The following is a 12,673-nucleotide window of genomic DNA, read 5'->3' on the forward strand; positions in this document are numbered from 1 at the left end:
AACGAACTTAAACTTTGTGCATGATAGAAATATATCGTTCAAAGGAATTTTATTCACTGCATAAAATAAAAAAATCTGGTAAACTAATGATACTGAAAAAGTTAATATTTTCCATAGATAATCAAGTACATGTATTTATAATTTTTAAAAATGTTGTCAAGGGCATTAACTCCTATGCTGGTATTCCCTCTACTGTATGTCTATTATACACGATTTACCAAATATCCACAATTAATTTCTACATATTTATGAATTAGCAGGTTTTTGTTTTTGTATGTCTGACATCTTTAGAAATGTGGCAACACACACAATTTCGTTGGTCATTAACTGAATTTAACTATATTGATTGGAAATTAAAATAGTTTTTTTTTCACTTTCAACCATTCATATTGATACATGTAAGTCCCATGAGGATCGATCAACCCTAAGATAAATTGTAAATCGTTGGTCAAAGAAAGGCTTCATCTTCTCATGATGTAAATGTTTTGTACAATTGTCGAGCCTTCTTACTTTCTTAGTAAGATCTGAAAGTTTCTGCACAATAACACTTTGGGATAGTAATACTTTTAGCAAATAATCAGGCGATTGACATGACATGTAAGTCTCTTGTTATAGATACACAAGTCTTGTTGCATTTTTCATAAAACCTAACTTATCTTTCACCCAAATGTTCCCTCTCCATCAAGTTGAAGGTCCCATCTGTCTAGACGTGTGTTGTTGTCCTGAAGGGAAGTCTTTCAAATAGCAAGACATATCCTCTTCGGCATCCAAGGAATATAGTGTCTCGTTAAATAAATGAGAGGAGGTCGAGGGCTCAGATGCCATCATAGATACCACCATTGGAACCTGCACGAAAGGGCCATTGGCTATCAATGTCTGAATGGCGGTCAGACGGAGGCGGGAAGAGCGCAGACATGCTGGTGGTAGGGATGAAGGTGTCTGCTTGGGTCAGCGTCTTCCTGCAACTTTCCTCCTTGTTTTCTTTGGAGGCATGTTGTACTTCCACTTCTATAATGACACGGGGTAAAAAGAGCCGTCGTTTGATTCTTAGTCTTAAACACTCCTTACATACATGTACGTTAATTTTCTGTGTAAGTTAAATAACCGTCATACATGCCTGTACAAACTGACATAAGTTTAAAGACGTTATATATATACGTTAAATGAAAGTTACAAATAAGTTACCCATTCATTAACAATAAGTTACTGGTCGTTATGTTTGTTAGTATACAGATGTAGGACTACCTATACGTCCTTAAAGCGACTTCCTTTTGATTGTTTAACAAACCTTCAACGTATGCCAGCGTGTTTGATAATTTTATACATTTTTGTAAGTTGTCTGTTAGGGAAGTTTAATCTATAATGGAAAATAATTTAGTCTCATTCATTTCAATAAACTTGGTAACTTGCTAGTGAGCAAGTAAATTATTCGTATTTCCAGGCACTGGACTTGTTTTGATCATATAACATTTCCAATAGGATTGGACACATGTTTTTTTCAACTTGAAATGACCTTTCCCTTCACAATTCAGTATACCGTCATTAAAGCCCTTTCACGCTACAACGTTTTCACATGACCTTCGTCATAAGAAGAACTTCGAAAATGCACTATTGCTAAGTCATATAAATTCGTGAAGATCAATTTTTGTGATTTCGAAATGCAAAGTGAAGTAAATAAGGAATTGCCTATTTCTTCCGGATGCGATTTGACGGGATTATTTATTTCTTTTATGGTCTGTTCCGGAGGGTGTAATGAAGAAATATTGCCCAATAGAGTAATGACCACATGGAAAAAATTCCCTTCTGCCGCAGATAATTGCTCCTCGTTGTCTGCACTTAAAGAATGCTGACTCTTTTAATTTACCTGTATTGACGAGGGGAAAACTATCTCCAGTTAAAATTAAAATAAAAAAAATATCAGTTTAGTTTTATCTGTAATGGCAACATGTATTACTCTTGAGACATAAGTTTTCGGAAATAAGTTTTTATGAATCACCAGATCCACGTGCCAGCATTGTATCACATTTTGTGAATAAACACGGTGGAATTAATGTAGATATTCTACAAACTGGTTCCTAAAGTGAAGACAATATTATTATGAAAATCGAATTTCTTTTTGCCATGCAAATTTTTCATGCAGAAATACACTGAATTATCTGGAAACATTGTGAGGGTATCTATCCGAGTCTTACAACAGGAAGACAAAATTAATCAAGAACTTTCTCTTTGCTTTTTGCTAGGCATGTCTTCCAATCTTAGTGGCATTCTTAAAACGTGAGAAGCGTGTAATGAAATCAGCTTTAATCAAAATTCGTATTCGTTCACTATGTTATGCAAGATGGACATAAATAAGTGCGGAAACTGATTTGATAAAGCCTGACATTGTTGATAAATTAAACCCGTTGCTGTTTGTGAAACACCCTATACAGAGATGCGTAACAACGACTTAATTACCAATCATTTTGTTGCTCACTTTTCGGGGACACGGACCTACACGACCAAATGCTCAATCAATCACCTATAGTCAAAAGTCTGTAAGTGTAGTGATATCAATGTCACTACCAGATCAGAGAACAATACATATTGGTTTTAACAAAAAGGAGGGAATAGACGCACGCCGTTCGTCTACATCTTTTGATGCTTGTTGGAATAAAGCTTGGAGTCTTAGGGCTGGTACAGTATAAACGTATTTATAGGTCTAATGGGAACTTCTTCATAGTGTTAACTCGGCGCATGTAATTTAATCAGGATTGACAACGCGTGTCAAGTGGGCGACTTCAAGTTGAGCAGAAAATAAAAAGACAGAAAATAAATAGAAGCTTGCATTTGAGGACCTAATTTAAAGAGTGTTTTATGTTTAGAACTAATCCAACTTGACTGGAAGAAATCTTATTTTACAATCTGCAATCTACAGGTGAGTATTTTTATTTAAAATATCACATCAACTTCACAGATCTCTGCGGGTTGATGCATTTATTGTAATCGATTGTTTCGGTCATCTATCTTTCATTATCCTTAAGAATTATAATAAGTGCATATCTTTTTCAATAAATTCATAATAATAGTGCAATTGTCATATTTGGTTATCATTTTCTGTTGTTGGTATAAGTAGTTTAAATCAATGAACCATTTATGAAATATTTAAAACTGCGAAAATGTTAGATTGTAGAAACAAATATGATGTAGATAATGGATTCTAGAAAACGGAAGGAACAATAATAGTCTTGTATGTAAAACAAATTTCAAGAAATAATATGCAATTAAATTGCTTTATTAAATAATCTACATGATAGAGATCGCCGACACAATGAACTTCTAGTCCTAAAGGTGAGTGATCCTTAAATGGAGCGCAGGTACTAGGCACACAGTGCATATACAGATTTCAAGTCATATACATGTACACTACTTTAAGGGCGTCAAGTTGGAGACAGTGTTGAAAGTAATTAAATTCTAAACTTTCAGTTTTTAATTTAATTTTCATTCAGTTCATCGTTACAGTAGCATCAGTAAATTCACAACACCATAAATAAGGAAAGATCAGGCATGTTTTAGTGCCTTTACCAGCTGCTTAAGGGTTATCCTATTTAATTACTGCCAAACTTTAATGTCACACACACATACGATGGATAGGAAGGAATTTCAAAGCGGGGGGGGGGGGGGGGGGGGGGGGGATAAGAGGGAAAGGAGGAGGATCACAGCATACTCTTGAACTGATTTTGTAAAAAAAAAAATAAAAAATTAAGAAATCTGAGAAATACCAACCTACCCACCGACCTCCTTTGTCATGTATCAGTGTACGGAGGAACAAGAGAGAGAGAGAGAGAGAGAGAGAGAGAGAGAGAGAGAGAGAGGCTAAAAGAAAATATTTGATGTGATGTAGTTATCTAAAAGAAACATGCAACTCGATACCTATAAATCATCATCGAACAATCCAAAGTGTAATGACTGATGCATGCAATACGGAATGTTTTAATTGAAAAATAAATCAACCCAATAGTGTTTTGACACCCCCTCCCCCAGGTCAATATTTTACAGTTATTTTCTTTGGAATAAAGCACAACAGTTTCATGGTTTTAACACTGATTAAAAGAATATGAATCTTTGATTTCATATCAAAATGTTTATATAAGATACATGTACATTTTAGTGATATGAAAATCCAAATTTGCTAATCGAATTTCTGAAAGTAGGAGTAAATTGAACAGAAAGTGATGGCTGTAGGTTTAAACAATGATAATGATGGCATTCATGTTATGTGCAGTAAAACACATACTTTTCTACTTCTTTTCACACAATAGTTTTCAAAGGTACATGCATATGTATGCACTGGGGTTGTCTCAAAGAATGTAGACATTAATGTATATCATTTATCAGCAATAAACATTTTAATAAAATGCAGGCTGATGAAATTCTAATCAAAACTTTCCAAAATAAACATGCAAAACAATGTCAAAATAAGCTACCGATGGTTAATACAGGGCCGGGCTTGTCGAATTTTTAATGAACTGTGTGATTCAATTTTGATATTGAAATAAAGATCATGCATTCTAGAAACGCATTAAATTTCTTTTATGGACTTTGATGAGAATTGGCCAATCAAAGTGGAGGTTTTGAATGATGCAATATTGTTTATTTTATGGACGAGTTTAATTTTTAAAAATATCTTGCACATCTCTCCGTAGCTGAAGTTAAACTGTACGTACAATGTACTCAAAATTGTTTATTTACAGACTATTAAGGAATTATGACAAAAAAGAACGAATTGAGCAAATTAACGGAGGGCATAGAAGTCATATTGAATATCTAATTAATTTGAGATACCTTTGCATTTTTATACTATTACACTCAGTAGTATTTAGTATTGCACGCATCTTTTTCCTTAATCAATAACCAAAAACCTTTCATATTGTCAACAAATAATTTCAAAGATGTCATTTACCGGTAGTGCAAAATTGACTGAAGAATGAATTTTTAAAGCATACTGAACCAAGTAGTGCCATTGCACACGCCCCTAAAACGTGGCGTTTGATGTTCAAAGAGGCAATGTGCGATATCAAAGTTTGGTGTAGATAAGGGGAAAATGCAGACAGACAAGGAAAATGTTAATAAAATCTGGAAGAGGTCCGAAAATATATATAATTCATAAGTGATTTAGGCTTTTTCGACAGGCAGGGCATAGTCGACAAACGCTAATAGACGTCGTTTAAATTGAATAGCATGGATCGAAGACGTAATGCTATCAAATATGAGAATGTGAGATCGAGAAATCTTTTCTTTTTGATGTATTACATTTCATCTACGCACACAATGACATTCCTATGTATCCCAGGGTGTGTAAATCAAAGGCACCTGCGTAGTATTTACACTATATACTAAGAAACAAAAGTTAGGCGCACTACCAGGAGCGCGCTATTTCTAAAATATTTTATATACATATCACTTTGACGTACTAAAAGCGTATCTTATAATCTATTTATCTATATATGATTTTTTTTTTTAGCGAGAATGAATACCATATTTTGGGTTGATTTCAGTAGTAAAATAAGATTACTGTCTTCAAATATTGGTGTAAGTAAAATAGACATCTGTCCAAAAATCAGTATTTCCATTATTAATAATGCCATTGCGAAATGTGGGAATAGAGCAGTGAGAAACGAGACACACATGTAATGCTTTCCTTTTAACAAGTCATACTTTTATTCATTATTTGTTTGAGAACAAAGTATCAGTAAAATTTAGCAACACCAAGAAAATGAACTTCCTGTATCCAAAGAATAACCTTTTAACCCCATTGTTCCTTTCTCGTCGAGATTTATTTCTGCAAATCTGATTGACGGTCCACTTCAAGGAAGTCAGTGGTTAAAATAATATTTACCTGAGAGGCCAAGGCAGGTATTGACGGCATACCAGTAATAATCGAATGAAGCCAGTTCATGGCACGAAAAAATTAAAGTGTTGATAAACTTTTTTTTTGTTTCTAGGTAAATCAGGTATTGTAAAGCGATGGTAATGGAAACGTTTATTGCTTTAGTCTACCTCATTATTAAATGTATTTGCTTGGGTGCTTTGAAGAAAATGAATTGGGATAAGTGGTAATCAGTTTTTCCTAGATATTGTTTTTCATTATCTTTTTAAAGTCATCTGATCCGGTGTATAATGAAAAGAAAACAACTCACTTTTTACCTTTCGATCGATTAATCTCGATGACATTCTCAGTCTTTTTAACAGCGCTATAAACCATTTACTGGCCTACTTTCAGGGGGAAATACGCGTTTTGTTGGTTCCTAAAGGATCAAACAGCTGTAGTGAGGCTGTAGACCTCGAAAACAAAAACCCACTGGTTCGATAAACTGGCAAGAAATATTTAATTTTCCAGTGCGAACACCTGCAGACTCAACGCGACACATTTGGTTGTGCACTAGTTCTAGTGTCATGGCAGTATGGGCTTTCGCAAAAATTAAGTACAAACTACGAAACCAGTCTTCTTTTTTTTTACTGAAGCACGCCCCCCCCCACCACCACTGGATAGATCAAGTTCCTGTTCTTTTAAAAAAGGATCGCAATACTTGTACCACTGGCACGGCGCGTGTTTCTAATAGAAACGTAATATTCTAGGTTGAAGTTGCAACCCCTCCACCCCACCCCCAACTCCCATCTTGGATGAATATTGTTTTTAAAAGAAAGGGCCATTTTTTGGTGATAGGGGGTTCCTTGGGCGGAAAAGGTATAAACTTGGTTTGAGTCGTAACCAGACACCCCTTTGAAAATTTTCTGGATTCGCCACGGAATGATATATATCCGGGAACAAAATATTGATGCTCGCAAGGTTGAATGTCGTTTTTCATTTCAAAAGCTCAATGCCAATTCACAAATATTCATTTTAAGATACGAACAACAATATTTTACTTCCTATGTTGAGCATTGCGGAGATGAATATAATGTCATGTAAATTAAGTTCTGTTTAGAAAATTAATAAATTGGACTCAACAATATTACTTTTTTTTTGTTATTTAGAACACTGAAAACTGGTATAGATTATCTAAATTCTCTTGTTTATCAATTTTAAACATTTATGATTTTGATATGTATACGATCACGCAAGTAAAGGTCGCGTCATCAATATGCAGTGCAATTTGGCAGAACATCGCTCAGCCTTTTCCGTCAAGGTCCCCCCCCCCCCCCAACTTCATGGAAAAAGCAGAGCGACGTACCGATCGGCTCTCGTGAAAACGTACACTTGTGCATGCGCAAGCTGACTTAAATAATATATCCCCCATAACATCCGGTTTAGCCTTGCTTGATATTTTCTGCGTGGAACTCATGGTTCATGCAATACCCGAAATTCCAACGACTTTGTGTGAACAGTAATCAATCAATCAATTTTATAAACTTATACAATGACACAATGTAAAACAAATAGTTAGCTGCTGAGATTTTATTTCAATTGATATTCTTCGATAGCACCATCATGCAATTCTTTTTCTCATATAACGCGTCATACGACATAACTAGAATCTATCAAATTTCCACATTTTATCTGAGGTAGGACAAGTATAGATCCACGTCAAATTTGCTCAATACCGAACACGATAAACATAAGACGTGTACAGTATGTAGGTGGTTGTATTACGTAAATATATCAAATGTACGGAAGCCGGTAAGTGTCTGGGTAGAGAATCAATATCAATCTAACTGGCGGCGGCTATTACGTGTAACTGGTGGCCGCCACTTCATCTAAGTGTAACTGGTGGCCGCCACTTCATCTACGTGTAACTGGCGGCCGCCACTTCATCTACGTGGCGAAAGCTACTTAATGCAACTGGCGATCGCCACTTCCTTTATACGGCAATTATTCAACCTCTCTCTCCCAAAATGAAAGGGTTGCAACTCCCGTAACCCCCTCTCCATTAATTAGTAATACAATTATAAGCATTATCGTTTGTCGATCGTGCTGTTAATGTACAAAATTATATGAATGTATATGATATCAAATGTCGACAGATAGATCCACGCAAGATTGAGAAAATATTGATATGTGCATAATATATCAACGTACCAGGCACGTAGAACCAGCGGGCTGCCTCTCCACTCTTTTGACGACGTTCGTTTCCTGTTATTTTTACATGCAAATTAAGTTATTTTCAAATGCAAAATAAGATATCTTGGCGAATTAGCCCCACCCAACTCTTTTGGTGGTAGTAATGGATGGTAAGAACATAACCTTGAATTAACTGATGAATTGGAAAACGACCGGAACCCCCCCCCCTCCAATATAGGAATATGAAGTTGAGTTAAAGAGAAACGTTTAAGCTTCTGCTTGTCAACAATTTTAGAATACAATTTATCTAGTTGTCTCAACACTTTAATATGGTGTCCGGATAGGGCCATTTGCAAAAGCGTGACTGCGCGTTAGTCCCAACACGCCATCACGCAAACAAGCAACGCACCTTCGCGCTCTCACGCCAACAAGCAACGCGCCTTCGCGACAACAAGCAACACGTCTTTGCGCTCTCACGCCAACAAGCAACGTGCAGACAAGCAACGCGCCTTCGCGCTCTCACGCCAACAAGCAACGCACCTTCGCGCTCTCACGCCAACAATCAACGCACCTTCGCGCTCTCACGCCAACAAGCAACGCGCCTTCGCGCAGACAAGCAACGCGCCTTCGCGCCCTCAAGCCAACAAGCAACGCGCCTTCGCGCAGACAAGCAACGCGCCTTCGCGCTCTCACGACAACAAGCAATGCGCCTTCGCGCAGACAAGCAACGCTGCGCGAAGGCGTAATGCTTGTTGTCGTGAGAGCGCGAAGGCGTGTTGCTTGTCTGCGCGAAGGCGCGTTGCTTGTTGGCGTGAGAGCGCGAAGGCGCGTTGCTTGTTGGCGTGACGGCGTGTTGTGACTAACGCGCAGTCACGCTTTTGCAAATGGCCCTATCCGGACACCATAGTATAGGGCCATTTGCAAAAGCGTGACTGCGCGTAAGTCACAACACGCCGTCACGCCAACAAGCTACGCGCCTTCGCGCAGACAAACAACGCGCCTTCGCGCAGACAAGCAACGCGTCTTGTTGGCGTGAGAGCGCGAAGGCGCGTTGCTTGTTGTCGTGAGAGCGCGAAGGCGCGTTGCTTGTCTGTGCGAAGGCGCGTTGCTTGTTGGCGTGAGAGCGCGAAGGCGCGTTGCTTGTTGGCGTGAGAGCGCGAAGGCGCGTTGCTTGTCTGCGCGAAGACGCGTTGCTTGTTAGCGTGAGAGCGCGAAGGCGCGTTGCTTGTTGGCGTGAGAGCGCGAAGGCGCGTTGCTTGTCTGCGCGAAGACGCGTTGTTTGTTGGCGTGAGAGCGCGAAGGCGCGTTGCTTGTTGGCGTGAGAGTGCGAAGGCGCGTTGCTTGTCTGCGCGAAGGCGCGTTGCTTGTTAGCGTGAGAGCGCGAAGGCGCGTTGCTTGTTGGCGTGAGAGCGCGAAGGCGCGTTGCTTGTTGGTGTGAGAGCGCGAAGGCGAGTTGCTTGTTGGCGTGAGAGTGCGAAGGCGCGTTGCTTGTCTGCGCGAAGGCGCGTTGCTTGTTAGCGTGAGAGCGCGAAGGCGCGTTGCTTGTTGGCGTGAGAGCGCGAAGGCGCGTTGCTTGTTGGCGTGATGGCGTGTTGTGACTGACGCGCAGTCACGCCTTTGCAAATGGCCCTATCCGGACACCATACTTTAAAGACCATGCTACATATCTGCTAACGATTCTAAATTCCATAATAACTCAGCTGTACGAAGTTTTACTTTTTTAATTGACAGTCGCCAATCGCCTTGTATAAAAGAAGTTGCGGCCACTATATAGATTAAGTGGCCATCGCCAGTTAATCTTTACGACGGCCTTCAGATGAATTAAGTTACAACTTATATGGCGACCTCCAGATAATACAACATAAGTGGCGACCAACAAGCAGTTATATCAGTTCTATACATTGGCATCTACCGGCTTCTGTACAAGTGTAATAAAAGATCGAGTTCCTAAATTAAAATGAAAATAGAAAAAACCCTGATATTGAAATCAACGAATTTCCAATAAATTGTGCCGATATGATGAAGTGCGATCTCCAATCTCAAACTCCGAAGTAATGTTATAGCAATATATTCCGTGGTTGTACACCTATTTATTTCTACACTCCTTAGACTTTCAAACAACAGATATGATTGGAACAAGAGAAATATAATACTTCTGGAAGGGATCCATTCATATCGAGTTATTAAAACGATTTATGCGGATGGGCTAATTGTTAGTGGCCGATTTGCTATATTTTGTGTAATTACGAGCATTTCATATTTTACATGTTTTGACTCAAGCATTACCTCCGTGGCCGAGTGGTTAGAACATCGCGTTCAAAATCACACGGCCTCTCACCTCTGGTCGGCGCGGTTTCGAATCCCGCTCGCGCCGGTAAGTGAGATAGTTTCCTAGTTCACTTTCGGAAGGTCGGTGGTCTCTTCCCAGGTACATTGTATCTTGGTTCTCTCTTCCACCAATAAAAACTGGGCGCCACCATATAACTGAAAAATTGTTGAGTGTGGCTGAAAACAGCAAAATAATCAATCAATCAATCAACCATATTTCGTTCGAATTGTGTTTTGTTAATATGACTAATACCTACGTGAAACAAGCTAAGGGTTAGGTCTATATTCTTGGTCATGTGCATGACATAAAAATAGATTATAAAGATTACAAATTCAATTAATTTTATTGGTACACATCTATAAAAAAAACTTTCAACGCCAAGGAAAAATAGCCATTTACGTCTTCTGTCTGAAGATTGTATGTTTAATTTAAAAAAGAGGCTCACAGGCCTTATCAGTCACCTGAGTACTAGTTAAAAGTATCACGAGTCCCACAGGCCTTATCAGTCACCTGAGTACTGGTTAAAAGTATCACTAGTCCCACAGGCCTTATCAGTCATCTGAGTACTAGTTAAAAGTATCACTAGTCCAACAGGCCTTATCAGTCACCTGAGTACTAGTTAAAAGTATCACTAGTCCAACAGGCCTTATCAGTCATCTGAGTACTAGTTAAAAGTATCACGAGCTGGGATGGGTATGAAATATAGAATAATTGTCGTGTTCTGAATATCTAAGGTAACTTTTAATATTCAGCAGCAGTATAAAACAAGATGTGCTCTTAAAACACAAATGTCCCCGAAAGTTCCCGTAATGACGACAGACTTTGACTTTACATAATATATGATATATCAATACTATATCACTATTTGGGATTCAACTTAGTGTCAGAACCCCGAGGTTGCAAAATTCATAATTTTAGTAATCCCATTCTTCTTTTCCTAAGCGAGCGTTTAGTTTTCCATACAGTATAAGAAATTGATTAGAATAGGTATATTTTCATAGTTTTCAGGCTATTTCGTTGGGGACTTTATTTAATGGGGGGGGGGGGGGGGGGGGGGCATGTAGACCGGCTGAGGCATGACACAATTGGCATTTCATCACAAGGGTTTACATACATACAGGTATCAGTAATGTGATAGGAAAGAAAATAATAATAAATAGATAATTAAATTAATTCAAATGATAAATTTTCATTTTCCTGTTTTCTGTTCATTTTGCACCAAACACTTTTTGACAACAACTTTTTAAAAATTAACCTTGATGGGAATTCAAAGCTGTGACATAGGAGCCATTTTGAGTAATCTGGATTTTTTCCATTGAGACTCCATTTTTCAGGTACCAAGATCTGGTTATGGATGTATTATCAAGCCTACTCGTGTCATTGTCGCCGGAGTTTATTGAAGTTATGTTTGAATGTTGGCGGATTATAAACTTAATATCTATGTATATTTTTTGTTACTTATCAATACACGCTGAACTATTGTTCCAAGTCCGTATTACTATAATTGTCCAATGACATAAATAATGACATTAGTGTATTTGAAGAAAAATCCAACTAACTAGTTTCCCTCCGATTTTAAAAAATGCATTAAACGCCAGAGAAATGTTCAATTTTATTGGGTGCATAATTTTTGTAACAAATATGTAATGACATTATTAGAACATTTTCCACGGTCTGGTAGTTATGCATAGGTCAAAAGTTATGGCTTAGGTCCTTCACCTACAGCGGGTGACGCCTCTAAAAATAGCAACTTCATATCTGATGTGATGATCGATGGTAAAGCTGAGGGAAAATTCCAAGGCTATAAAAACAGGATACGTTAGAAGACATTATCAATATTGATTTACAATTCAAATGCAATGTTTGAATGTAATATCAACAGGTTGATGATGAAATAAATCATGAATTTAAGAAATAATCATGATTTGATAATAAAAGATATATCTATTACAAATTTATTGCACAATTCTTTACATTGTTGAAAGTTCAAGTTTACGAGTATCTTTAATGACGTCAAATCCACATTGAAAAGTAATTCAAAGATCTTCACTTCTTGGGGGAAAGAAGTACATTTTTTATCAAAAATCTCTACAAAGTGAAATGATATACTGGTCTTTATTTCAATTGATTTCAATTTTATCGCAACGACCCACTTTTAGCTTCTAATTGAATGCAAAAAATTTCACGCTGAACCTTAAACTATCAAGAATGTGTCGACAACAATTTAAAAGAAACAAGACTAAATAGATAAAAATAAAATACGTATTTACTTTTCATCTGCACGTATCTCTCAATGATTGTTGGCT

General features: G+C 37.7%; 1 protein-coding gene across 3 annotated transcripts in view; it reads left to right on the forward strand.

The window, feature by feature from the left end:
- The first annotated feature begins 2,084 nt into the window (after nt 1–2,084).
- LOC125682991 (uncharacterized) overlaps nt 2,085–12,673 on the forward strand; it is a 29,100-nt gene continuing 18,511 nt past the window's right edge. The window contains exons 1-2 of one of the 3 annotated variants that reach the window (XM_048923634.1): nt 2,085–2,673; nt 2,862–2,914. In XM_048923634.1, the coding sequence (XP_048779591.1) occupies nt 2,553–2,673; nt 2,862–2,914 (174 nt within the window). In that variant the 5' untranslated portion in view covers nt 2,085–2,552. The remainder of the gene's footprint in view (nt 2,674–2,861; nt 2,915–12,673) is intronic. The other 2 variants (XM_048923633.2, XM_048923635.2) reach the window with 2 other exon arrangements.

The sequence above is a fragment of the Ostrea edulis genome, chromosome 6 (assembly GCF_947568905.1).
Source record: "Ostrea edulis chromosome 6, xbOstEdul1.1, whole genome shotgun sequence".
Classification (NCBI taxonomy): domain Eukaryota; kingdom Metazoa; phylum Mollusca; class Bivalvia; order Ostreida; family Ostreidae; genus Ostrea; species Ostrea edulis.